This window comes from Hemitrygon akajei, chromosome 5 (genome assembly GCF_048418815.1).
Source record: "Hemitrygon akajei chromosome 5, sHemAka1.3, whole genome shotgun sequence".
In the NCBI taxonomy this organism is placed as follows: Eukaryota; Metazoa; Chordata; class Chondrichthyes; order Myliobatiformes; family Dasyatidae; genus Hemitrygon; species Hemitrygon akajei.
In genome coordinates, this window is record NC_133128.1 from 117,446,374 (window position 1) to 117,472,714 (window position 26,341).

The 26,341-nt window shown below is 42.5% G+C and overlaps 1 protein-coding gene across 1 annotated transcript; it reads left to right on the forward strand.

Moving 5' to 3' along the window:
* Window positions 1–579: 579 nt before the first annotated feature.
* On the forward strand, window positions 580–26,128 carry LOC140728097 (C-X-C chemokine receptor type 2-like). Its single transcript, XM_073046286.1, has 2 exons — window positions 580–740; window positions 23,945–26,128. Exon 2 carries the CDS (start codon window positions 23,947–23,949, stop codon window positions 25,015–25,017), a length of 1,071 nt encoding a protein of 356 aa, XP_072902387.1. The 5' UTR covers window positions 580–740; window positions 23,945–23,946; the 3' UTR covers window positions 25,018–26,128.
* The last annotated feature ends 213 nt before the right edge of the window (window positions 26,129–26,341 follow it).

The window sequence follows — 26,341 nt, forward strand, 5'->3', positions numbered from 1 at the left end:
GAGTGTGTGTCTTCAGGCTCCTGTACCTCTTTACTGATGGCAATAATAAGAATTGGGTAAGTCCTGGGTGATGGAGATTCTTAATGATGGATCATAAGACCATAATACATAGGTGCAGAATTAGGCCATTTAGTCCATCGATTCTGCTCCATCACCATGGCTGATTTACTATCCCTCTCAGCCCCATTCTCCTCTCTTCTCTTAACATTACTAATCAAAAACCTTATCCAGACTTGTCATTTACTTTGTTCGTTGTTTTGTGCACATGTAATTTATGTATAAATCACATAATTTTAAGTTTACGCTATCTTGAGTGGTCATGTTTGTAATGTACTGTGCTGGTACTGCAAATCCACTTTGGATATGTGCGTCTCTGATAAAAAGACGACTTTCATTTGAACAGTTTTTACCAATGTCCCCGATTCAACAAGAACACAAGAGGAAGCAGAGATAATGTTGCAAATTGGGTTGGTTCTGTCACAACCTGATTTCACCCGTAAAGATGACGCACATTCTTGCAGTTCCCAGTCTGTGGGATTTGCCTGTCTTCTTCCCGTAGGTAGACGCATTTCTGCATTTCTTACAACACCTCACCAGTTTACGGTCGTTACTATTCGACTGACACATTCCTGTCAACGAACCTCGTCAAACGCTCGGTGTGTGTCTTATCGGTTAGATGAGCAAAGGAATAAGTTAACCCTCACACCGGCAAGTCGGAAACATCAAACTCCTGTCGTAAGGTAAGCAGATTTTAATCATCCCACTTATTGACAGACCTCTTCAGCATTCTGTAGAGATTTGTGAGAGTTTCTGTGAACATCTATAATGCAATGATTTTATAATGCTGTTTACATTGTAAATACACGCTGGTATTCTCCACTGTTGTTTGGCCACGGCCCCCTTAGGAGCTCTTCTCAGGTTCCAGGGCCCCCCTTTCAAACCGGGATACAACACGAACAGACAGACAGAAAATCATCAATTATTGAACACCAAGAAAACTTGAACATTCCGACATCCTGGACAAAACTTAAAAGAAGACTCTATGAAATTAACTATCTATCAGGCCTAATGCGATCCTTGAGCTTGGTGCTTTTCTGCAAGTTTCATGATTTCGGGCTCCAAATTAGCCAAGGTCAGCTCTTGTTGCGATTATCAATTCTGTTCCTGGATTTTGTCAAGGAAACCACCTTGCGGAATCTGCTCTCAACCGAATATGTTGAGCGAAAGGCAATAAAAAAATCTTTGGGCTTTTTCCACAGTGTTGTAAATTTATTCGGCAGATCACTCTTGATCCAAAACTCTTTTTGAGACTGACTGAACTGACGACGAGCAGTTACATCACTCTGAAGATCAATCAAACTCTCTTGAATTTCTGCCTCAACTTGGGTGGGTTGTACTTCAGATGGATTCAAAATCCAATCCGGGATACCGAAGTTTAACAGGTCATTTAATCTTTCTTGCATATCCTTCTGTATCTGCTTGAGATGTTTCACATGATTGAATGTGCAGTCTGATTCGCGACTGACTCTGACGTAGCCTGTGTGGGAGGAGCTTAAGCAATGACTTCACCAGGTGCGCCGAATTCAAACGGTGGCCTGGCTGGAAGGGTGTGGGTGTTTTTTTGATGTTTGGTCGGTGGTGGTTTCGCTTACTTTTGGTTGGCCAGTTTGTTTAATTTTACATATTTTATTAATTTATTTTCTTCCCCTTTATTCAGCCTGGTAGTTTGAAAGAGTTAGTTTGTAGCCTGCGGCTGCAAAGGTGGGGGTGGGGTTGAGATTGAAGGAGGATGGAGGGAGACTGGAACACTCCACAAGTAAGGGTAGCCAATGAAGAGGTGCATCAAGTGAAAGACCCGATGTAATAGGGGACAACAAATTGAGGAAAATGGGTGACTTGGAGGAATTTGTAGTTCTGTATAAAATTAAAGGTCAGAAGGAGGGGGAAGGAGGATTTAAAGCCCTTAATCCTTTGAAAGTGGCAGCAGCATTACAGAATGAAATAGATAAAGGATTCCAGGCCAAGACTTTGTATAATGGATTGCTGAAAATTTGTTGGAAAGATGTTGACCAATATAACAGTGCTAAAACAGTGGGAAAATTGGTTGTGAAAGTGGAGTGTATTACTCTGAAAGAAAGGAAGGGAGTTGGGGGGGGGGTAGTGTATGGGATTTGGTCTGGCATGACTGAAAAGGAAATTTTGGACAATATTATAGGTGGTTGAGTGATTGAAGCCAAGTGATTAAAATCGAGAGAAGGAGATGATTGGGATTCTCCTGTCCTACGGGTTTTTGCAGGTGACGTTCTTCCAACTAGAGTCTATCTTGGGAGCATGTCTTATCAAGTTAGAGAATATATTAGACCACCCTTGTGCTGTTACAATTGCCAGAGATTTGGATGTGTTGCTGTTCATGTCGAGGTAAAAGAAGATGTGTGAAATGTGGAGAGGATCATGATATTAAAGCGCGTAAGGCAGTGGCACCTAAATGCAGTAACTGTGGAGGGGACCATGTAGTGGCGTTCAGAGGATGGGAGTATTTTATTAAGGCAAAGCAGATTCAGGTTGTTAGTAACCAACAAAAAATATCATATGCTGAGGCAGTAAAGAAAGTTGATAGCCAAGGATAAGTAAAGAAAAGATTAGAATGATGGGGAGTCAGCACATTCTGTGTTCTCCAACTATGGTTCCTTCAGACATGTTGTTGATGATTAAATGTTGATGAACAAATGCTTTTTTGGCATTTGTTATTGATGTACTGGTCAGGGCTAAAACTGCAACCAAGAGGTCGGATATGATAAAAGTAGTTGTTGGAGCTGCAGAGAGATTCCTTGATATGAAACAGGTTTTACCGGAAAAATTACATGAGCATATGACAGACAAACGATCACTGAATACTTCCCAGTTGTTGGGGTCAGAGAGTATGGGGGGAGCTTTATGTGGATAAAGAGGTTGATAATTAGTATTTGGATGTTTTTAATATTGCAATGGAATGCAAGAAGTTTAACTGCAAATGGTCAAGAATTTAAAAGGTTTGTTGTAACTTTTAAAGATAAGCTTGATTTGATCTGTATACAGGGGACATGATTAAAGTCTCATTTAGATTTTGTGATCCCTGGGTATGATAGTTTGAGAGCTGACAGAATGGGTAAATCTGGTGGAGGGTGTGCAACTTTTATAAAAACAGGACTTCAGTTTAGAAGACTTGATTTTAAATCTAACCTTGAAATTGTGACTGTGGAGGTTTGGAGCTTTCATGGTCAAACAACTTTGATTAACTTCTATAATCCATGTAATACAATGATGTTATCAGATTTTGATGGAATTATAAATAAGGTAAGATCCCCAGTAATCTGGGTTGGAGATTTCAATGCCCATAATCCTATGTGGGGTAGTGAAGTAAAGATAGTAATGGAGCGGTGGTAGAGGAGATTCTAGATAAATACAACATGGTACTTCTAAACGACGGAAGGCGTACAAGATTTAATATTGTAAAGAATACTTGTAGTCACTTAAACTTATCAATCACTTCCTCAAACTTAGCCAGGATTGGGGAATGGGATGTTATGGACAGGTACACACTAGGAAATGATCACTATCCTATATTATGTAGATTAGGTAGAAATTTGATAGTAGAAGTTGAGGAGAGGGCTGCTAGGTACAATTTTTCATTGGCCCGGTGGGATGAGTACCAGGGAAAAGCTGTGGATATAATAGAAGAGATTGATAGTGAGGGCTCCATAGACAAGTGGAATGAATCCCTCTGTTCTATAATTCATAAAGTTTCTCAGTTGACTATTCCGCTACGGAATGTTCCTAAGGCTTGAGCATTAGTTCCGTGGTGGAATAAAAATTGTGATATAGCAGTAAGAAATGGAAATAGAGCTTAGAGGAAATTAAGAAAGTACCCAGTGTTAGATAATGTTATGGAGTATAAAAAGGAAAGAGCAGTAAGTAATTCAAAATGCAAAGAGGGATAGTTGGAGAAGATTTTGTGGAACCCTGGGCTCTGAGACACCTATAAAGCAGCTATGGATGATCATTCACAGAATGTCAGGGATGTATAGAAGACCATCTATCCCAGCTTTGCTGGAAGGATATTGAAGCTGTAACCAACAAGGAAAAGGCTGATATGTTTGTAGAGGTGTTCCAAGCATTACACAGTTCTGGAGAGTGAGGTGATTTGAGAAAGGAAATTATGTTAAAGGAAGGTTGGAAATTGGACAGGAGCTTGGATGGTAACAGCTCCATGAATTTGTTTTTCTCCCTTCAGGAATTGCAGGAAGCTGTCCAATCAGGTTCAAACACTTCTCCTGATAGGGAAGGACTGTGTTATGAATTGCTTACGTGTTTAGATGACTCTGTTAATAGAAATGCTAGCTTTGTTTGATTCAGTGTGGAAAGAAGGAAAACTACCAGTAGAATGGAAGCATGCGGTGGTAGTTCCAGTTTTAAAGCTGGGTAAAGACGCATCTAGTCCTAGTTCGTATCGGCCTTAGCTTTAACATCAGTGCTTTGTAAAACTATGGAACGAATGGTCGCCAACAGACTTGTTTATTTTTTAGATATTGAAAGAACATGTGACTCACTATGGAAGGATGGTTTATTAAACTCTGTGATGTAGGAATTAGAGATAGAATGTTTAATTGGATCAAAGATTTTCTTAAGGAAAGGACAATTCAAATAAGAACAGGCGGAACAAGCTCCAAGTCAGTTAAAAAAGATAATGGTACCCCTCAAGGAAGCGTCATTAGTCCGGTTCTTTTTAATGTCACGATAAAAGATATCTTTGAGCAGGTAGCGACAGGATTCGGCAAATCGTTGTTTGTAGATGATGCAATCTGGAAAAGAGGAAGAAACGTCAAGTACATATTAAAGCAGGTACAAAAGGCTTTAAGATCAGTTGAAAACTGGGCAAATAAATGGGGTTTCAGGATTTCTGCTTCTAAGTCCAAATATATAATTTTTGGCTTTAGAAGAAAGATTCCTGATTGTGAATTGTGTCTATATGATTCTCCATTAGAAAGAGTCTAGGTATTCAGGTTTTTAGCTGTCTGGTTTGATGAAAGACTTACTTGGAAGGTTCATATAGATAAAACAATTGGAAAGTGTGAGGAAGTTTTAAATGTTATGAGAAATATTGCTGGATGTGACTGGGCAGCAGGGCGGGAAACTATGTACTTAATATATCTAGCTGTGATTAGATCAGTTATTGATTATGGTTGTATTGCTTATGGTTCCACTGCTACGGCAGTGCTTGGAAAATTAGACACTGTGCAGTCCAAAGCACTTAGACTCTGCTGTGGAGCTTAATAGAACAATATCAGTCCTTGCATTATGTGTGGAGATGGGGGAAGCACCTGTACATTTAAGATGAGTTAAGTTGGGCCTGCAGTATTGGTCAAAACTAAATGGCTTCAGTCACAGCTGTCTATCAAAATGTCTTTTGCAGGAGACGTCGGAGCACTAAAGTAAAATTAAAAGATATCCATTTTTAGATTTGGTTAATATCTGGACTGTGAAATTGAAACTGATTGATGAAGACATAGCTGACCAAATTTGCTTGCCACCCATTCCTTTTTGGCTTTTGCTAGAACCAGAAGTAGACCTAGTCATCCTTTCTCAGCTTCAAGGAAGCAGAGCAATTTCGACAGCGCCGATCGTAAATGAATATTTCAATAATAAATGGGGATCTTATCTGAAGATTTTTACTGATGGCTCAGTGGACCCAGAGAGCAGTAAGGCAGGATTTGGGATGTACGTGTCTCAGCTTAGAGTTGAAATTGGTCACCGGGTTTCAGATGGTGTTTCTGTCTTTACAACAGAATTATTAGCAATCCTCTGGGCCTTATGGTGGATAGAAGACTCTCCGTAGAGAATAGAAGAATCTGTTCGGATTCTGCTGCGCCTTAGAGGCTATAGAAGGGAATAAATCAAAAGCTCGTCCTGACATAGTTATTGAGATTCTCTTAGCTTTGTTTAGAGTAGGGAAGATGGGTTGTGAAGTCAGATTTACATGGATACCTGGGCATGCTGGGATGGAGGGAAATGAAATTGTGGATGGCATTGCAAAGTCTTCCTTACAGAGTGGGCAAGTAGGAATTAGAATACCCCTAGGCAGAGCAGAATTGAGAAGTAAGATAAAAAAAGGTATAGAGAAGAAATGACAGGAGGATTGGAAAAATGAATTAAAGGGAAGGCATTTCTTTTCTAGTCACCCTCTTGTTAAAAAGGTCTCAGACTGTTACTCTTTAAATCGCAGAGATGCTGTGAAATTAACAAGACTTAGGTTGGGGCATTGTGGGCTAAACTATTACTTAAAGATAATAGGAAGACTTCCTACTGGATTATGTGACTGTGGTAGTCCAGAGACAGTTCAGCATGTTTTGCTGAATTGTAATCGATATAAAATTGAGAGAAGCATATTGTTCAAGAGGCTGTCTGACTTAAATGTATTTTGTTTTTCTGTTAAATCTTCGTTTGGCCACCAAGAGAACCACCATCTGACTGAAAAGTTTATTATTCTGTTTCTACGTGCGACTAGTTTATATTTGAGAATTTGAGTTTCTTGAAATTCTGTAATGAATTGTACATCCCGAGGAGGGCAGTAATACGCCTGGATGCGTCTAAACTGCCGGAAATAGGAGGAGGTGGCAGCCACGGCGCTGGGAACTCGGAGTGCCATTGTAAGGAGACTGTGCGACGGTCCCAGGCTGGACTGGGCGGCAGTGGCGGCCGAGAAACGAATGACGTCGGCCGGTTGGATAAACAACTAGTTTAGTGGAAAGAGTAAGAAAATAAAACAGAGGTATGAGATGGCAAACTTTGAGGAGTCAGGGGATGATCAAAATAGGATAGCAGAACAACGGAAAGAAGATGAGATTAAAGCAATTATAAAACTGGGCGAAGACTTTTGGTGATTGGAACCACTTATAGGCGTGGTCAAAAGAGCAAAGCTATTAGGAAATGGATCGCTGTTAGTGACTTGTCGGGATAGTGCTCCGCAAGGCAAAATGATAAGGTTGAATAAAATAGACGGCAAAAAAGTACAATGTTCAATTCCCAACAATAGAAAGTGGACTAGAGGAGTTATTTTGGGGATACCAGCGAAAGTTACTTTGGATGAGATTAAACAGAACATAAAAGGAGCAAAAATTATTGAAGCCAAACGTTTGAAAGTTACAAGAAATGGGGAAAAAAGTGTGATAGTTTATCGGTTGTGGTTAACATTGATGAAGAGAGAATACCGACTAAAGTTTATTTAGGGCATATGTGCTATGAGGTCAATATATATATACCACCGCCTTTAAGATGCTTTAAATGTCAGAAATTCGGGCATATTGCGGCGGTGTGCAGAGGGAAACAAAGATGTGGGAGATGCACTGGAGAACATGAAAACGGGAGATGTGAGGCGGGAGCTAGGCTGAAATGCTGCAATTGTGGCGAGGGGGCACAGCGCGGCTTATCGAGGGTGCATTAATAGTAAGAAGGCAGCTGAGATACAATATGGAAAAGTAACTCGAGGGATTAGCTACGCGGAGGCAGTGAAAGGATTCGCTGAAAAGGAGAAGGCTATCAAGCGAACAAATAACAGGGAATAATAAACCCGATGAACTGTGAAGGCTGTAATATGATAAATAAGAATACACTGAAAATGAGTAGAAAGGATTTCGTACTGTTTATGGTAGATGCAATTAATTGTTCAGCGCAAACAGACAAAAGAACTGAACAAATTTAAATTATAGTCAAGTCTGCAGAAAAATATCTTGGTATTACAGGGCTTAGGTGGGAAGTAGTTGAAACGCTGAATGGAGGATCAAACAGTTCCCAGGCAGGGGAGGCGGGATCTTAATGGCAGTATATACTTTACAATGGAATGCAAGGAGTCTTATCGCAAGTGGTCAGGAATTTAAGGAATATGTATCAGAACTTAAGGTAAAACCTCAGATTTTATGTATACAAGAAACATGGTTGAAACCACAATTAGATTTTGTTTTCCAAGGATATACAGCTATTAGGAAGGATAGAAGCAATGGCAATGGTGGAGGAGTAGCAATATTTATAACCAGTGGGATGAAGTATGATATAATCAACATAGGGCAGAAATATGCATCGATAATAATAAAAATTTGGATAGGCAGAGAAAGCTTGGTAATAATAAATTATTATAATCCATGTAAGCAGAGATACATCAAACAGTGGGTGGTGGGATGAAAGGGAAAATAATATGGTGTGGGGATTTCAATGGACACAGTACACTATGGGGATGTAAAAATACTGATGAAAATGGACTAGTGATAGAAGAATTTATAGATGACGAAAAATTGGTATGTATAAATAATGGAGAAAGTACGAGATATAGTATATCCCAAAACCCAGAAACCACAATAGACTTAACATTTGTAAGTAGAGAATTAGCAGGAATCAGTACTTGGAATGTATTAAAACAAATACAGTAGGAAGTGATCACTATCCCATACTGAAACACGAGGAAATCTGCAGATGCTGGAAATTCAAGTGACACAGACAAAATGTTGGTGGAACGCAGCAGACCAGGCAGCATCTATAGGGAGAAGCACTGTCAATGTTTCAGGCCGAGACCCTTCGTCAGGACTGAAAGAAAAGTTAGTAAGAGTAAGTTAGTAAGAGATTTGAAAGTAGGAGGGGGAGGGAGAAATCCAAAATGATAGGAGAAGACAGGATGGGGTGGGATGAAGCTAAGAGCTGGAAAGGTGATTGGCAAAAGGGATACAGAGTTGGAGAAGGGAGAGGATCATGGGACAGGAGGCTCAGGGAGAAAGAAAGGGGGAGGGGAGCACCAGAGGGAGATGGAGAACAGGCAGAGTGATGAGCAGAGAGAGAGAAAACAAAGTGGGGGGGGGGAATAAATAAATCAGGGATGGGGTAAGAAGGGGAGGAGAAGCATTAACAGAAGTTAGAGAAATCAATGTTAATGCCATCAGGTTGGAGGTGACACTTCACCTGTGAGTCGGCTGGTGTGGTATACTGCGTTTGGTGCTCCTGGTGTGGCCTTTTATATATTGGTGAGACCCGACGCAGACTGGGAGACCATTTTGCTGAACACCTGTGCTCTGTCTGCCAGAGAAAGCAGAACTCCCAGTGGCCACACATTTTAATTCCACGTCCCATTCCCATTCTGATATGTCTATCTATGGCCTCCTCTACTGTCAAGATGAAGCCACACTCAGGTGGGAGAAACACCTTATAAACCGGCTGGGTAGCCTCCAACCTGATGGCATGAACATTGATTTCTCTAACTTCTGTTAATGCCCCTCCTCTCCATCTTACCCCATCCCTGATTTATTTATTTCCCCCCTCCTTTTTTTTCCCCTCTCTGCCCATCACTCTTTGCCTGTTCTCCACCTCCCTCTGGTGCTCCCCTACCCCTTTCTTTCTCCCTAGGCCTCCCATCCCATGATCCTTTCCCTTCTCCAGCTCTGTATTCCTTTTGCCAATCACCTTTCTGGCTCTTGGCTTCATCCCACCCCCTCCTGTCTTCTCCTATCATTTCAGATTTCCCCCTCCCCCTCCTACTTTCAAATCTCTTATTATCTCTTCTTTCAGTTAGTCCTGACGAAGGGTCTCGGCCCGAAACGTTGACAGTGTTTCTTCCTATAGGTGATGCCTGGCCTGCTGTGTTCCACCAGCATTTTGTGTGTGTTACTGTCCCATACTCACAAGGATTCAGATTAAAATGGAACAAAATAAAGGACCTGGAGTGTGAAGGTGGGAACGAAATAAGGCAAATTGGGTGATATTTTTAAAAAAGAAGTGAAATAAGATGCATAAAGATTTTAGATGAAAATATATTGGATATAGAAGAATTGAATGATAAATTGGTCACAGCAATTATAAATTCAGCAAAAGAAACAATTCTGAAAAGGGAAGGTAGAGGAAAGAGGAAAAGTGTTCCATGGTGGAATTGTGAATGTAGTAGAAGTATAAAAGTAAGGGATAAAGCATTGAAAGTGTTAAAACAACAACATTCTGTTGAAACATTAATACAATATAAAAGAGCACAAGCAGAAGTTTGGAAAATAATCAGACAAGCAAAGTGAGCATACTGGAGACAATATTGTAATAAAATTGGAAGAGAAACTCAACTGTCTAAAATATGGGGCATGATGAGGAAAGCGAATGGTATAAGAAGTAGCAAAGAGATTCCTGTACTAAAAAGCAAGGACATAATGGCAACTAACAATGTAGAAAAAGCAGAAATATTGGCAAAAACTTTTGTTAACATACATAGCTTGGAGAATTTGACAGTTGAGGCTAGACAGCAAAGGGAAGAGAGGCTTAAGCAAAATTCAGGAATTATGGACAAAAGAGCAACATCAGAAGAAGTGCTGGAGACAGAAATAGACAGAGCCATTGTGAATGTGCGGCCAACTTCTGGGAAGGATCAAGTATGGAGTATAATGCTGAAGCACTTATCAGGAAGTGCACTTCTAGTTCTACTGAGACTGCTTAATAAAATATGGGAAATAGGTAAAATACCATCTGCGTGGAAACATTCTGTTATTGTTCCAAAATTAAAACCTGGTAAAGATTCATCAGACCCAACAAACTATAGACAAATTGCATTAACTTCACAGCTAGGTAAACTTATGGAACGAATAATAACTGATAGGCTTACATACTTTCTAGAAAAAAGAAGTCTTATTTCTCCCTACCAAAGCAGTTTTCGTAAAGGAAGAACTGCAGTCCATTACTATTTACCATAATGATAAATGACATATTTGCGCAAGTTGAACATAGTGTGGGGAAATCCCTGTATGCAGATGATGGGGCTTTGTGGGTGAGGGGAAGACATTTATTTTACATACAAAGGAAAATACAAGATGCAATAAATAAAGTGGAGGAGTGGGCAAATAAATGGGGTTTCAAATTGTCTAGAAGTAAGTTGCAAGTGATATGTTTCTCAAGAAATCACAAACCAGTTTCCATGAAATTATATGAACAAAAATTAGCACAGGTAAAGGCAATTTGGCTCCTCGGTTTATTATTTGATGAGAAACTTGCATGGAAAAAAGCAACTTGAGAAAATTAAAAACAAATGTAAAAAAATAAACAACTTATTGAGGTATCTTGCTGGACAGGATTGGGCTGTGAGCAGGATATCACTATTAAATATTTATCAAGATCTAGTGAGGGCTACATTGGATTATGGGTATGTTGCTTACATGTCAGCTGCAGAAAGTAATTAAAAAATGCTGGATGTTGAGCAAACTCAGGCCCTCAGGATATGTAGTGGTGCATTCAGAACATCATTTACATCAGCTCTTCAAATCAAAATGGAGGAAATGCCATTAAGACTTAGAAGAATAAAGCTACATTACTGGGTTAACATCATGGGGCATAGCTATTCACATGCAGCTAAAGCTATATTAATGGACTGCTGGGAACATAATTCAATTTATAATAGCTTTGGATGGATTGGGGATGCAGCAGCACAAAAATATGGTCTACATGAGATGGAATATAGCCCTACAGTTCCATTATCTGATGTTCCTCCATGGCTCTTTACAATACATACAGTGGATATAAACCTGCAACAACTTTTAAAAAAGAAGTCTAACTGTGGAATCAAACTGATAGTACAAGAATATGTAGACCTGCATTTTAGAAACAAACTTGTAATATTTACAGATGGATCATAAGACCCCAGCTCTGGCCACAGGGGTGTTGCAGTCTACATTCGTCAGTGCAAAACTAGTATCAGGAAAAGAACATCAAACCATTTCTCAATGTATACAACAGAATTAATGGCAATATTGATTGAATTATCTTGGAAAGAAGAAAATAATGTCAAAAAGGCTGTAATCTGTTCAGCCAGTTTGCATTAATGTCTATCAAATCAAGAAAATTAGAGAGTAGACAGGAGATTTTATTGGAGATTCTATGCAAGTTGTATACACTGACCGAAAATGGGGTAGAAGCAAGCTTTCTTTGGGTTCCTGCTCATTGTGGTGTGGAGGGTAATGAAAAAGTGGACATTATAGCTAAACAATCACTCAAATCATCTATAATAGAGGTCCAGATCCCTCTAAGGAAAGCGGAAGTCAAAAGCATTAAAAAAACACATATTGAGGAGACATGGCAGAAGCATTGGGATGAGAGTGAAACAGGGAGACAACTGTACAAATTACAAAGACAAGTTAGATACCAAAGAATATCAAGTGGACATAGAAAGATAGAAGTGATCATCAGTTGTTTAAGAATTGGTCACACAAGTCTTAATTCCACATTATATAAAATAGGGAAACATTCAACTGGGTTGTGTGAATACTGTAATCAACCAGAAACAGTTGAACATGTATTGATAAAATGTAAGAAGTACCAAAGAGAAAGAGTGAAGATGATTGGAGCGCTTAAGATAAACAAAAAAAAAACTGCTGAGGGTAGAGAAGATATTTTAAGTGGGATTTCAAGAGAAATACAGATATATATCCTGAAGTATCTGAAAGACTCTGGTTTATTATATAGTATTTAGGGAATGAAATTCTTATCCTTCCTCCAGTCCAGTAGGTGGCAGTAATGCACCTTAAAGCTGGTTTTCCAACCACCATAAAACAACACAAGAAGAAGAAGAATTCAGACAGTGTGTTGGAAAGATATTATAAATAGGAGGGAAACTACTGATTCCAATGAAGGTTGCTGCTTTTGGGTATTTCATTGGTTCAGTTACCAAGGCCCCCAAAAACACTTGGGGCTCCCTTTCTCACAGTTTTCAGTTGGTGGCGCCCTTCAAATTTGCCAGGGCCCCCATTGAGAGTGGCTGATTTAGAACATAGAACAGTACATCAGGAACAGGCAATTCGGCCCACAATGTTGTGCCAAACCAATTAAATTAGTAATCAAACGATTAACTTATCCTTTCTGCCTACACAATGACCACGTTCTTCAATTTTCCTCACATTCCTCACACACCGTTGATCCCAGGGGACTGTGGGTTTGCGCCTCTGGTGGACTGTGTCCTCTCCAGGGGGCAAGCCTGGGCAGGAGGGTTCTCTGTGTCACTGATGTAGTCCAAGGTAAGGGCAAGTGCCGAGACAGCTTGGCACCAGTGCCGTCCTTAGGGGCCTCGACTCCGGATTTCTTCCTCAAGGTTTATGCCTGAAGCTTTTCCCGTGTGTGGGTGTGACTGCAAGGCAGAGGAGGTTTAAAATCGAGAGTTTTCCTTCTCCTCGACTGGCTGCCGTCCAAGGCTGATGAGCCCCACCTGTGCCTATCTAAATGTCTCTTAAAACTCTCAAGTGTCTACCACCACCCCAGGCACCCATCACTCTCTGTGTGGAAAAAAAACTTGCCCCTCACATCTCCTTTGAAATTACTCCCTCTTTGTTTAAATGCTTACCTTCTGCTATTAAATATTTCAACCATGGAGAAAAGTTACTCTCTATCTACTCTGTCAATGCCTCTCATAATCTAACCAGATCTCCCCTCAGCACCTGCCTATAATGTGCATTACTTATGCACATGTTATTCCACATCCAACCTTTAACCTCTAACTTAATTAGCTTTTTTATTAATGTAATTCTTCATTGTTCATTTTCATATATTTCTTTATTTGTTATCATTTTGAATGGTGGTGTTATCTGTTGTATCTCATCCCCTGACCAGCACACCTCAGCAAATTCCTAATAGTGCCGTGGTTAGCACAATCACTTTACAGCACCAGCGATCACTGATTTGGGTTCGATTCTTGCCACTGCCTGTAAGGAGTTTGTTCATTCTCCCTATGAATATGAAGGTTTCCTCTGGGTGCTCTGGTTTACTCCCACATTCCAAAGACATACGGGTAAGGGTTAGTGACTTGTGGGCATGCTATGTTGGCCCGTGAATCACGGTGACAATTGCAGGCTGTCCCCACCATGCTTTCGGTTTGTGTTGGTCATTGATACAAAACAACACATTTCACCGTAAGTTTTGATGTTCATGTAACAAATCAAGTTTTTTTTTAAAGGAAAGAACTTTAAATCTTTATTTTGATGTCAGATGCAGATGGAATTTTGTCACCTCTCCGGCACCAACCACAAATTTGTTATGTCACCAAAGATGCCATCAAATTTCTAGAGATGTACTATTGGAGAGCATCTAACTGGTTGCATTGTAAACTTAAATTTGCCTGACCAATAACCACACCACAAGCAGTTCTTTACTATATCCTTTTCACCAGTTTATTTGTTCGAACTCAGCCGGTGAGTGGTGTGGAGCCACACAACAAGGAGACAGAGTTCCTCTACCCCTGGGGGCTCGTATCGGACCTCTGTCTAACATGCGGACACGTTACAATGTATAGAACTTGAAAGACAAAGTGCACTTAGTTCAACTGTTATTCCCATCAAGTCTGTTGAAGCAAAACTTAATTAATTAGATAAGAGAGTCCACTATATCAAGATTTTAATTACAGATGGATGTGCTGTCCAGTCCTTATCAGTTATTTCCTTTGCTAGGCCATGACTTAATTACAGACAGATGTTCATTCCTGTCCTTGTCAGTGAGTTTTCCCTTTTCCTAAACAAACGAGGGTACTTAACTCAATTCTTGTGAAACCATAAGGCAGGATGTGTGCGACCGATAAGCAGAACCCAACCCCCAGAACATAACATTCTCAGGAGTCATGTGTCGAGTCGTTAATCTAAAACTAACTACAGGCGGATTGACACTACCCAGTACAGAGCACAGATAAGTTTGCACTCAATTTCAACCTGTTATTTACAAGAGTCCAAGAATCATTTCTTAACTTCCCCAATATCTTTAAAACTTCATCATTCCCTCCTTTTTATCATTACATGATAACCTTTCACAACAGATTGTTGCTTCTACAACATGATACAATACAGGTGTGTCCCCCCCCCCTTTACAAAAGTAGAGCATTTCTATGAAACCTTTCTTAAGCAGGAATGGCGTAAAGCGAAGAACCATTAATTCATATGGGAAAAGTTTTTGTAAATGCAAAACTCCTCTTTGTAATGCGAAAACAGGTTACTAATGTAGGTCTTTTATAAAAGCGAAGCGGCGTAAAGCGAACATTCGTAAAGTGGGGGACACCTGTACATGACCAAAGGCACCATAGGATACTGACAATAATCAAAATTAATACAATCAGACTTCCAAAATGCAAAAGCAACCTCCAGAAGTCCCCAAATATATTAAAGGACCTGGGCTATCCCGCTGCCTCATTAGTCCCAAAACCATGTAGCTTACTACCAACATCTCGAATTTTCTGAATCTCCTGGGTTATGTGTTTAGATAGATCAGTAATATTGGAGGATTTGTCAGGGATATAGGTGCAGTATTCTTTTCCTATAATAGCACAGGGTATAGCATAGGCTCCCTCCTTTTCCTGGCAGAATAAAATCAAGGGCCATCCGGTTCTGTAAGACTGCCAGATTGCAATCATTTCGGTGGATATTTCAGTCCCCTGTGCTTGAGTATCAGTTAGTGCCCCGGCTGTATTGTTGGTTAACTCCTCTAGAGCTGCTGCTAAGTTAATTATTTCTCTGGAATTTCTGGCCGCCCCATAAGAGGGAAAGGCAATGACCCAAAATCATTGGGTTTCCGTTTTGTCCCTTCGTTGCCTATTCCAGTGGGGGTGATCCTGAAGCTGGGCCATGACTCTCAGATGGGGTACTAAATATGCTGGCTACCAACAGCTGGTCCACCCTTTGCTGGGACTTTGTGGGTCCCATCTGTTGGCAGTTTCCCTTGGAAGTCAAATATAGGCTTGATTTCCACACACCCAGTGGGTGCTATTTACTGGCTGGGGAGGGTCTGCAGTGGTATAGGTGATGCTGCTGCTATTTCCCAGAAAGAGTGCATCTTCCCCTTCTTGGAAGTTACAGTAACAGGTAGCATTCACTACTCTGCTGCTGAGCACCTGCAGGTATGGCTAGGACATCTGTCTCCCAGCATATGAGGTTCCGTTTGGTGGGGATCTGAGATACCATCTCTCAAAACACCGACAGCCACAGTCATCTCTGACTGGACTACAGTTCCTTGCCTCACTTCCCCGGGTGTTATTTGAGAAAGCCCAGGCTGAGAGTTCCTCACTCTGATTGAACGGGATTACTGACATTGGAATCATAGTTTTACCATGCTGTGGAGTTTCAACACAAACCCAGCAGGGCCCTAGTTTTACCTGTTTGGCATAGGTGTGACAGAGAGACCGAAGGGTGTTGACATGGGGGGGGGGGGTGGCAGATGCTGGGGTGCCCTCTCAAAGACATAAGCACGAACACCACTATCAACCAATACATTTTCCTTTAGTCCGAGAGAGTCCTTCTACTCAGTTCCTTCAGTGACACGTTTGCAGTCTGTTCAATGTATCCACCGAGATTGCCCCTTCAGTTTCACAGCCATGGGAGTGGTCAGTAACACCTGATATGGTCCTCTCCACCAAGTTCAGAGTTTCTCTCGATCCCAGTTCTTGATCAGGACAAAATCTCCGGGCTCAGTCGTGAGATAGTCACCTTTGGGCTGGGTTTTGTCTTCCCGATAGGCCTGCCGTACCTGTGAATGCAAGCTTTGGAGAGTTTTAGTTAATTTGCGTAAGTATTTTCCCATCTCCGCCAAGGTATGCATATCTAATTTTGCGAGTAAGCTCTCAGGGTGGAGTGGCGCACAAGGTCGGGGTCCCCATGGGGTTCTCATAGGCTTCCTGTAGATAATTTCTGCAGGTGATAACCCCGTCTTACTTGATGGCGTGATTCTCATACGGAACAGGGCTAAGGGTAAAACCTTCAACCAGGTCAATCCAGTTTCTTGTGTCAGTTTGGCCAACTAATCTTTCAAAGTACCATTGGCTCGTTCCACTATGCCGGCTGCTTTCGGATGATGGGTGCAGTGGAACTGCTGTTTCATAGCCAGTTCTTTACAGGCTTCCTCTTTTATTTTGGCAACAAAATGTGGCCCATTGTCCGATCTTATCATTTCTGGAAGTCCATAGCGAGGAATTATTTCTTTTAGCAATATTTTCACAGCAGTCATAGCGGTATTATTAGTGTAGGAACAGCTTCAATTCATCTGCTAAACACATCTACTATCACTAAGCAATACTTATAACAAAGTACTCTAGATAATTCTATAAAATCAAGTTGTAAACAAGAAAAAGGTCCACTAGGCAAGGAGATAGTTCCGGAAACACAAGGCATTCCCTTTCCAGCATTCATTTTTTACAAGTTATACATGCTGCGGCATTTTGGAAATCAGGGTGCCACTAAGATTGTAATAATGCATTGACCATTCCTTCCTTGCCCAGGGCGTGTACAACTATGTACATAATCTATCAAAATAGGTAAAAACACAGAGGGAACGCAAATCTGCCCTGCTGGGGTGACATAATCCGTTCTCAGGCTCGCATCGGCACCCCACCTGGGTCCACAGCATGCGTTCCCCCTCAGGGGTGTCCCCCTGGAATGTACGCATTTCCCCCATATCTAGCATACCTGTCCGTGGGTCACGTCTAATAGAGGCCTGCTTATTTCCCGAGGGGATCAAAAGTGTGGGGTTCAAGGCTGTCTGTTTGGCCGCTGCATCAGCCCTAGCATTACCCTTAGGTATCTCATCAGATTCCCCAGTATGGGCTGCACATTTAATAATAGCATAAACTTGAGGTAGCTGTAGAGCGGTGAGTAAGTTGTTTACAAAGGTAGCATTACGAATGGGGTGGCCAGAGGAAGTCAGGTATCTTGTAACTCCAAATGTATAACGGGAGTTTGTGTAAAAATTTCGCACTTCAGTCTGTTGTTAGGATACAAACACGAGTCAGAGCAAACAGCTCAGCCTTCTGGGCGGAGAGGCCTGCTCAATTACTTCACTGTCCGTCACTATCGCATCGTTTCCCTGCTGGATCCACAGAAGAGCTTCCATCCTCATAAGACGTTGCCTCAGGATTGCAGAATGGATAGGAGAGTCTGTCCTTCTTTCACGGTGATCCGGACATGGAGGCAGTCGGTGCAGCCGACTTCATGGCCTGAAATTGCCCAGATAGGGTACAATGTCTTGGGTTCAGTCAATAATAAAAGAATGTCCTACCAAATGTCTTGTCTTCACCTCAGAGTCCCTCCAGTATCAGAGTTAGCCTGCGGCCAAGTCTTGCCAGTCTCCCTTGGTGCTGGAGGCTTGTTTCGTCAGGGTGCAGGCAAGGAACCCTAGGCTCTTTGGCTTGAACCCAGGGCAAACCCTAATGGTGGTATGGGGAACCACCAGGCCTGTCTGTTGCCAAAGGAAACCCGGACCTTCGGCCAGTAATGCACTGCCCTCTTTTCCTTTAACCTCTCCACTCACTGGGACTGGGAACTTCTGTCTCTCAAAGGGTGCATAATATTGGCTTCCCTCAGTTGAGCACCCCGTATGGTCATAGTACTGAGTCACATGAGGGTCTGCCTCTGGCAGAGGGGGTTCAAATGAGGTGGAGTCCAGATTAAGTGCCCACCTGGGGGGTTGGATTCTGGCGAAGCTGTCGGTTGTTCGCTAGCCCACGGTGACACCCTTATCTGTGCATAGAATCTCGACTTCCAACGGACAGAGCAAGTCTCTCCCTGCTAGATCATACCCCAGACTGGTGGTGGCTGTAAATGAAACCTCACACTGGGTCCCCCTGGAATTCCACCTGCAGTGGCTGGGTACATGAATACAAACCCAGACAGAGCGATTGTAGCGTCCGTTAGCTGGAATCCCTGTTCCGGAACTATTTCCTGATCGAGAGCAGATGTGGTTGCCCCCATATCAATCATAAATGGAATTGGAATTCCAGCAACTTGCAATATTATATTGGGCTCTTCCTGAGGGGTGGTATTCACGGCAGGAAGCATCCTTGCTCGTCAATTTCTAAACGGGTTGTGGGCAGAGAATGCAGTCGTCGTCCCCACCTGCCCCTTGGTAGGTTTTTGTTCCCAGTTCCGATCTGCAGACATAGCCCGCTTGCATCCTTCTTCCCGTTGAACATATTCACCTTTAATATTAGTTCCCTTCGGGGTTGATCGGGATTCGAAAGCCAGGTCCCAGTAATATGTCAAAGCTCGTCGCATTCGATTTCGGTCATTGTCAGGCCAATCCATATTATTTGTTTTATTCATGTTGGCTAACTTAATTAGTAAGCATTGGAGCAGTAGGGCATTAAATTGGGGGACGAATTCCCATAATTAGAGGCTTGATCTCCTGCGAAAGTGCCGTATCACTCCCGGTAGTCTGGTCCCGATTTCCCAGGCTTAGGTTTCAAGTACTTTAGTGATATTAACAGGTTGTTGGAGAGCCCTCTCAAAGGCTTGAATAATCTGGTCTGTCTGTTCATTCTCATTATGGATTCCCGCCTGTAACTCTTGATAAGTTTGGTATCTTAATTCTGTTTTCCATTTCTGCCCCTCACCAGCTGAGAGAATCATGCAGCAGAGACTGAACAGATCTTGCGGGGTTGCATTAAACATTTGTATAGTACTGCAGACATACTGAGCAAACTGTGCTGGTTTTCCTTTTCTATCTGGGGCCTGATTCATGATCATTATCATTTCTTGAGGCTTCCAGGGTGCATACATAGGAATTACTGAGGGCTGTCCCTCCTCGGCTGCTCGTGGATTTGGTGGCATTCGTGTGGGCAATTGTCTTTGTGGCCCCTGTTAAGGTGGGGGATACGGTGGGTGCCCAATCCTCAACTCTATCAGTGTCACCAGAATCATCAAATAGAGTCGGAATGCCAGACATAGGTTTGGGATCCCATATTGGCCCTGGATCTCACACGTGGAACTGCCAATCTAAACCTTTCTGCCTGTCCATATCTGCCTTTGCCTGTTTTCTTTGTTTCTCTCATTCTCTTTTTCTTCTCCCATCTACCCATTCGCACTCCGCCTTCAACGTTTCCCAACTCTCGGGAGTGCTATCACCTGTACATAGCAGGTGTATACCCCCTTATCACATGCATTGTTCCTCCAATTGGCCAGTAAGGTACCATTCCACTTGGTATCAGCTTTATCTTTCCATTCTTTGATCAATAATTTCCACTTTTTACCGAAATTCTTTTTCCAAATTAAATTTACTGCTTGTTCGCAAGAGGTGATATCCCAAGTTCCCCCTGGTGGCCACACACCATTTCCCAGTTTCTTTGTTAGTGTTACACTTACATCCAGATTTGTTCACATATAGACTGCAGGGGAGTCCCTTTCCCCTCTGTATCTAACATCTGTCCCATCCTGTGCTGATCAATTTACCGGGTCAACCACCTGTCGACCAATTAGTTACTTCAATTTACCGGGCCACTAGCACCGGCCCCCATGTCAACTAGAATGGACCAGGTCGGTTACCCCTTTAGCTAATTACTGGGTTGCTGCCACCAGCCCCAAAATGTAATAGGTTACTGCCACTAACCCACTGCCCAATCACTGTAACCAACCAAAAGGAAAACTTAATAAATCACTGCCACTGATCCGCTGCCCAATTCTTCAGCACCTGCAGACTTTAATACTCACAAAACAACTGCTTGCCTTATTCTCCTGGTCCGGGTGGTTCGTTGGATCCTGTCAAGGTACAGATTCCTCGGGACAAGGGGCAGGAGTTTCAAATGAGTGGGAGGGACGGTCAGAGGTAAAACACCTTGGGGCAGCCCGTTTACACTCACTCAGAATCCCCCGTCACTTATTCAGCCCGTAGGGACTTTCCCTATGTTGGGATCCAAGTCACGGCACAAAATGTAAACTTAAATTCACTGGACCAATAACCACACCACAAACAGTTCTTTGCTATATCCTTTTCACCAGTTTATTTGTTCAAACTCAGCTGGCGAGAGGCGCAGAGCCGCACAACAGGGGGACAGGGTTTTATCTCCCCCGGGGGCTTGTATTGGACCTGTACCTAACATGCAGACACATTACAATTTATAGAATTTGAAAGACAAAGAGCACTTAGTTCAACTGTTATTCTCGCCAAGTCTGTTTGAACAAAACTTAATTAATTAGATAAGAGAATCCACTATATCAAGGTTTTAATTACAGATGGATGTGCTGTCCAGTCCTTATCAGTTATTCCCTTTGCTAGGCCATGACTTAATTACAGACAGATGTTCATTCCTGTCCTTGTCAGTGAGTTCTCCCTTTTCCTAAACAAACGAGGGTACTTAACTCAATTCTTGCGAAACCATAAGGCAGGATGTGTGCGACCGATAAGCACAACCCAACCCCCAGAACATAACATTCTCCAGAAACATCTGTTGAGTCGTTAATCTAAAACTAGCCACAGGCAGATTGACACTGCCCAGTACAGAGCACAGATAAATTTGCACTCAATTTTAACCTGTTATTTACAAGAGTCTAAGAATTATTTCTTACTTCCTCAATACCTTTAAAACTTCATCAGCATCACCATCTAGTTTGGAGGCTCTGATGCACAGGATCAGAAAAATCTGTAGAGGATTGCTGACTCGGCCAGCTCCATCATGGGCACTAGCCTTCCCACCACTGAGGACATCTTCAAATGGCGATGCCACAGACTAGCAGCATCCACCGTTAAGGACCCCCACCATATCCTCTTCTCATTATTACCATCAGAGAGGAGGTACAGGAGCCTGAATCCACACGCACACTCATTTTAGGAAGAGCTTCTTTCCCTCCACCGTCAGATTTCCATCTCATTATTTTGCTCTCTTTTTGCCCTACCTATTCATTTTGTACGTACCGAATTTCTTACTGTAACCTATGGTAACACACAAAATGTTGGATGAACTCAGCAGGTCAGGCAGCATCTATGCAGAGGAGAAAAGAGTCAAAGTGAAATGAAGAGCCAGGCTCTATAAGGCACTGGTCAGACCACACTCGAAGTGTTGAGAACTTGTACTCCTTCCCCTCCCCCACCATCTTATTCTGGCTTCTGCCCCTTCCTTTCCAGTCTCAGCCTGAAATGTCAATTCTTTATTCCTCTCCACAGATGTGGGTGCTATTCTTGTATTTACAATTTACAGTAATTTTTAATGTATTGCAGATGTCCTGCTGCCGCCAAACAAATTTCCTGATACGTCAGTGATTATAAGCCTGATTCTTATTGATTCTGAGGGCTACACCCGAATCAGAACCAGAATCAGCTTTACTATCACCAGCATATGTTGTGAAATTAGTTAACTTTGAGGCAGCAGTGTAGTGCAATACACAATAATATATAGAAAAAAGTAAATCAATTACAGTATATATATATATAATAGTAAAATTGAAAATAGTGCAAAAACAGAAATAATATAAAAAAGAGAAGTAGTATTCACGGGTTTAATGTCCATTGTGTGGCAGAGGGGAAGAAGCTGTTCCTGAATCGTTGAGTGTGTGCCTTCAGGCTTCTGTACCTCCTTCCTGATGATAACAATGTGAAGAGGGCATGTCCTGGTTAATGAGGGTCCTTAATAATGGACGCCACCTTTTTGATGCACTGCTCCTTGAAGATGTATTGGATAATACGGAGGCTAGAATCCAAAATGGAGCCGACTAACTTTACATCTTTCTGTAGCTTGGTTCATCCTGTGCAGTAGCGCCCACCCCACACCCCCCCCCCCCAGCCCAGACAGTGATGCAGGCTGCCACAATGCTCTCCATGGCACAATGTAGAAGTTTTTGAGTGTTTCAGCTGACAAATCACATCTCCTCAAACTCGGAATGAAATATAGTCGCTGTCTTGGCTTCTTTTTAGCTACATCCATATGTTGGGACCAGCTTAGATCCTCAGAGATCTTGACACCCAGGAACTTGAGATTGCTCATTCTCTTGACTTCTGATCCCTCGATTAGGGTTGGTAAGAAGTGGAACTGCTGCTACACTTCCTCCTTCACCACTATTCAGTGTCCCAAAGGTGACACTTCACCTGCAAGACTGTCAGGGTCATCTACTATATCCAATGCTCCCAATGTACTCTCCTCTGCATTGGTGAGACCCGATGTAAATTAAGGGGCTGCTTGAATGAGCACCTTCACTTCAGAAGCCGCAAAAGGTGGGATTTCCCGGGAGCCATCCATGTCAAATTGACTTCCCATTCCGATTCCGACATGTTTGTCTGTGGCCTCCACTACTGCCAAGGTAAGGTCAAATGCAAGTGTATATATTTATTTATTGAGATATGGCGTGGAGTAGGCCCTTCCAGTCCTTTGAGTCATCACCCAGCATTCCCTAGTTTAATCCTGGCCTTATAACAGGACAATTTGCAATGACCAATTAACCAATCAACTAGTATGTCTTTGGAATGTGGGAGGAAATTTGGGCACCAGTAGGAAACCCATTCAATCATGGGGAAAACATACAAACCTTACAGGAAGTAGCGTGAATTGAACCTGGGTGGCTGGTTAAAGTATTTTGCTAACCACTATGCAATCATGCCACCCTCTCACCTCTTCTTGCTGGAGGACCATCAACTCTCATTCCATCTGGGTAACCTCCACCTTGATTTCTCTAATTTTTGGTCATTTCTCCACAAACCCCTTCTCTCCCTCCTCTTACCGTACCCCTTTTTAGCTCCCCTCTTCTCTTCTCCTCAGCTGCCCATCGCCTCCCCCTAGTGTCCCTCTCCTTCCATTTCTCCCCTCTCTGCCCTCCTATCAGATATCTTCCTTATTTTCAGCTCCTTACCTCTTTCACATTATCACCTGCTAGCTCTTACTTCATCTCCCATCCCCTACCACCCAGTTTCCTCCTCACCTGCTCTCACCCATCTCCCTCAGCTTCCCCCTCACCTGGTCTCAGCTTGTACTCCTCTCCCTTCTCCCCACCACCTTCTAATACTTGTTAAACACATTCCTTTCCAGTCAGACGAACGGGCTCAGCCCAAATCATTGACTGTTTATTCCCTTCCATAGACGTTGCCTGAACTACTGAGTTCCTCAATCATTTTGTGTGTGTTGCCCAAGATTTCCAGCCTCTGCAGAATCGCTTGTATTTATGACGTATTTCTGTGTTTCTTTCAGGGATGGATGTCCTGATCTATAATTTCAATGATTCAGACTTATGGGAAGAGTTTGATAATTACTCACCTGGTGATGTAATACCTGATCAGAACTCCAGTCCTTGCCGCACTGTAAGTTTTGGAAACTGGGTCAATGTCATGTTGGCCGTTGTCTACAGCCTGGTGTGTTTCCTCGCTGTGATGGGGAACCTGGTGGTGATGATCGTCATTCTTCACAATTGGCGCTCTACATCGTCCACCGACATCTACCTGTTCTTTCTGGCCACGGCTGACCTGCTCTTTGCCATCTCTCTGCCCTTCTGGGCAGTGGATGCCACGTCTGGGTGGGTGTTTGGCGATGTCATGTGTAAGGTTGTCAGCATGCTCCAGGAAGTGAACTTTTACAGTGGCATCCTGTTGCTGGCCTGCATCAGTGTTGACCGTTACCTCGCCATCGTCCACTCTGCCCGGTCCCACAGACAGAAGCGGCCATTCCTGATCAAACTGGTCTGTGTTGTCGTGTGGGTGCTGGCTGTTCTCCTGTCTTTACCCATCCTCTACAAGGGCAAGTTCAACTACGATGGAAGACTCCTGTGTTACGAGTTACTGAAGGGTGAATCCATCGCAATCTGGAAAAACAGCACCAGGTTCTTGCGTCACATCATTGGGTTCCTCATCCCACTGGATGTCATGGTCTTCTGCTACTGCATCACCATCCACAGACTGTGTCAGACAAAGGGTTTCCAGAAGCAGAAAGCCATGAAGGTCATTATCGCCGTGGTGCTTGCATTTCTCATTTGCTGGCTGCCCCACAATATCATCGTGTTTGTTGACACTCTGATGAGAAGCCAGCTCATCGCCGAGACTTGTGACAGGCGCAATCACATTGACTGGGCTCTGTCGGTGACTCGGATTCTGGGATTCCTGCACTGCTGCATTAATCCAATCTTATACGGCTTCATTGGGCTCAAATTCCGGAGGAACTTACTCAACCTCTTGGCAGATAAAGGACTTATTGGTCAACATGCAAAAGCACATTATAAGCGATCGGTGTCCTCTTCCTCTGAATCTGGATTCGTTTCTTCTACAATATAGAGTGCCTGTGATGTTGTCTAATTAGAAACTTAAATACGATGTTGGAGCCATTATTGTGTGGGATATTGTTCTCTGTATGACATTGTTATCCAGTTCAATGGTCAGTAATATGGATTGAACGGTTTTGCTTCTGCTAAGGTTACAGGGAGAAGGCTGGGGAGTGGGGATGAAGAGGGGAACAAAGGATCAGTCATGATTGAATGGGCCAAGTGGGCTAATTCTGCTCCTCTGCCTTATGGTCTTATGGTATTAAATAGGTGGAAGATGTTCAGTTCTATGCTTTTCTTTGACAACACATCTCCATTCAGGACTGTAACCAATGTTAGCCTTCCATTTCAGTATCTCCCTTCAGTATTTATTTGTCTATGCAATTTCAAATTTCATAACCCAGGCCATTCAGCCCATGCAGGCTGCTCTGCCATTCCATCATGGCTGATTTTTTCCCTTCCCCATTCTCTTGCCTCTCCCCATAACCTTTAACCCCTGACCAATCATGAACCTATCAACCTCTGCGTTAAATATGCCCAGTGACTTGGCCTCCACAACTGTATGTAGCAATGTATTCCACTGATTCACTACCCTCTCTCTAAAGATATTCCTCATCTCTATTCTACAGGGATGTCCTTGTACTCTGAGTGTGTGCCCTCTGGTCCTAGACTCTCCCACCATAGGAAACATCCTCTCCACATTCACTCTATCTGTACCCTCTGATCCCAGACTCTCCCACTATAGGAAATATCCTCTCCACATTCACTCTATCTGTGCCCTCTGGTCCTAGACTCTCCCACTATAGGAAATATCCCCTCCACATTCACTCTAGCTAGATCTTTCAATATTCAATAAGTTTCAATGAGATCTCACTCATTCTTCAAAACTCTGGTGCGTACTTGCCCAGAGCCACCAAAGCTCCTCATACATTAACCCTCTCATTGTGGGCGGTTCACCAGCACCGTCTGGAATAACATCATCAGATAAAGATATTGACCTGTTTGGGGAGATGGAGAAGATGCCATTCCGAAGGCTGAACTGGAAGACCTGTTGTTTATGTTGCAATGCATTCTTTGTTAACTTGATATTTGCTGTAACTGCATTTAAATTAATAAATTTTATTTGGCTGACTACAAGGACTCTATCCTTGCATAATATAAGATAAAATTATAAGATCAGCTTTATTTGTTGCATGTACATTGGAACGTTCAGCAAAATGTGTTGATTGCATCAATAACTAACACAATCGAAAGTGTGTACTGGGGGCAGCCTTCAGGTGTCACCACACATTCCGGTGCCAACACAACATGCCCACAACTCACTAACCCTAACTTAT